Source organism: Aphanomyces astaci, assembly GCF_000520075.1.
Source record: "Aphanomyces astaci strain APO3 unplaced genomic scaffold supercont1.32, whole genome shotgun sequence".
NCBI classification, from domain to species: domain Eukaryota; phylum Oomycota; class Saprolegniomycetes; order Saprolegniales; family Verrucalvaceae; genus Aphanomyces; species Aphanomyces astaci.
In genome coordinates this window covers 313,521-315,447 of record NW_009798295.1, presented here as the reverse complement: position 1 = coordinate 315,447, position 1,927 = coordinate 313,521, and the positions used below count along the sequence as shown (strand labels likewise).

Here is a 1,927-nt window from a genome sequence, read left to right as displayed (position 1 = left end):
CAAGGAACCCTTGGATTTCACCGCGTTTAGTCTTGAGCCATGAATTGATGCCCGCGGTTTCAGGCTCACTGAACGGCTTAAGTCCGGGGTAAATAGAGGCTTTTTTGGGAGGGGTTTTGGGGTTCTCAAAGGGAGTCGGCCAGTTGCGGTTCAAGTCGACTTGATTGGCATTTTTGCGCTGGAACCGGTTGCCGTTCCATGTTTGGGCGTAGCCGTCAATGTTGACGACCGGCACAAAGTACAAGTCGTACTCGTCGGCGGCCGTGGGTTTGTTGTTGGCAATGTCATCCAGAATTGACGCGAACGAGAACACAATCGACGACCCCGCGATCCATTCGCGGGCGTGTTGCAGCGCTTGAAAGTACAGCGACTGAGAGTGGCCCTTGGTCAACTTGTACCCGTAAATCGTGGCCCCACGGTACGTCTTGGAGATGACAAACTTGCTCAGCAACTTTGGGTTTTGGGCGACCAACGCATCGGCGAACTCGTAGATTTGTTTGATAGTGCGGAAGCAGTTGTGGAACGCACTGGTCGAGTACTGTCCGGCTTTGAGGGACGGGATGTAGTTACCGCTTTGTTCGTGACACTCGAGGTTCAACTTGGAATCGTCTACTTCGGTAGCCTCCTCCTTCAGAGTTCGAGCGCCGCCGTCGATGCCTGTGACGGTGTTGTTGGTTTGGGCGGTGGCCGCCGCCGCGAAGAATGCAATGGTACTGAGGAGGGAGAACTTCATGGCAAAATGAATAATGAGGAATGACACTGCCAAAACGCCCTGCAATGGGTTCGTGATGGTGTAGTAGGAATTTGGAAGGAATTCTGAGACGATTACAGCGGTGTAATGACCTTGGCAGGCTTGTTTGGGAGTTCCTCCACTACATAGCCTGGAGTAATTCCCCGATTAAGACAGGCCTAACGTTACTGTTGTTTTGACCCGAAATTCTGTTCGATAAGGGAATTATGCCATCCAGATACACTTCTCAAAATTTCAGCAAATAAAGACGTAGTTCCACAGATCTCGTTGCGGTGAAGAACTTCTACGTCTCAAATTTAATTTGGTGAAAAATTGGTCAAGAAATAGACATTTAACCTAGCGGTATTTTACATGGGCGAACAGAATTTGGCCACAGGGGTGAACACGAGATTTATCTTCATTTTTGTATGTATAAATTATCCGTACCTCATATCCGGAGGTAGGTTGATCTTTAACCTACCTCTACCGTAATAAAACGTATGTCTTGGGGATTTAACGCATATATTTTATGGGTTTAACCACATTAAATATACATTAAATAATAATACCTCCCGACTACAATTTGGCCAGTTGGAGTTTATAGATGTGCATCATAATAACAATCCTAGTAATAATAAGAGGAGGTGGTCAGCGTATATAATAAATCCCATAAAAAGTACAATTCAACGGGGGTTCTTATCGATGTCCAAAACCTGTTATATCAGTGGTACCATCGAAGTTACGAATAATTTGGGGATGTATCCGGGTGTTTTCGCTCCGACGTCGGAATAACTGAACATTTTGGGGACGTTCCCGATCAAAACTGCCCGGACAAGGCCCAAATTATCCGTACTGTAACATTAAGTAACGGTAAGCTTACAACCAAAGTTTTGAGTTATTGAGTTGGGAAAGGGAAGTGCATCTCAGTGGTAAGTGTATCCGGATAGGATACAAAATTTCTTCACCACAATGAGATCTGTAGATTATATGTCTCAATTTGCTGAATTTTTGAGTAATGAATATGAAATAGAAGTCAGAATTTTTGTGTAAAGTTTGTAGTCTATAGGTGACGTGCACCATTCACTGTAAAACGCTTGTACACAGTAAAAATTATAGTGCACTGCTGGAGTAGTGTTTGATCATACGTCAAGAGATCTTCTAGACCTCTTGACGTATGATCAAGCCTCCAGTCAGTGG

The 1,927-nt window shown here is 44.9% G+C and overlaps 1 protein-coding gene across 1 annotated transcript in view; it reads right to left on the bottom strand.

Annotated features, from left to right (window-relative positions):
* H257_11137 (hypothetical protein) overlaps positions 1–733 on the bottom strand; it is a gene marked incomplete at both ends in the record, with an annotated part of 3,277 nt that extends 2,544 nt beyond the window's left edge. The window contains one exon of the mRNA XM_009837975.1: positions 22–733. Within this exon, the coding sequence (XP_009836277.1) occupies positions 22–733 (712 nt within the window). The remainder of the gene's footprint in view (positions 1–21) is intronic.
* Between the last annotated feature and the right edge of the window lie 1,194 nt (positions 734–1,927).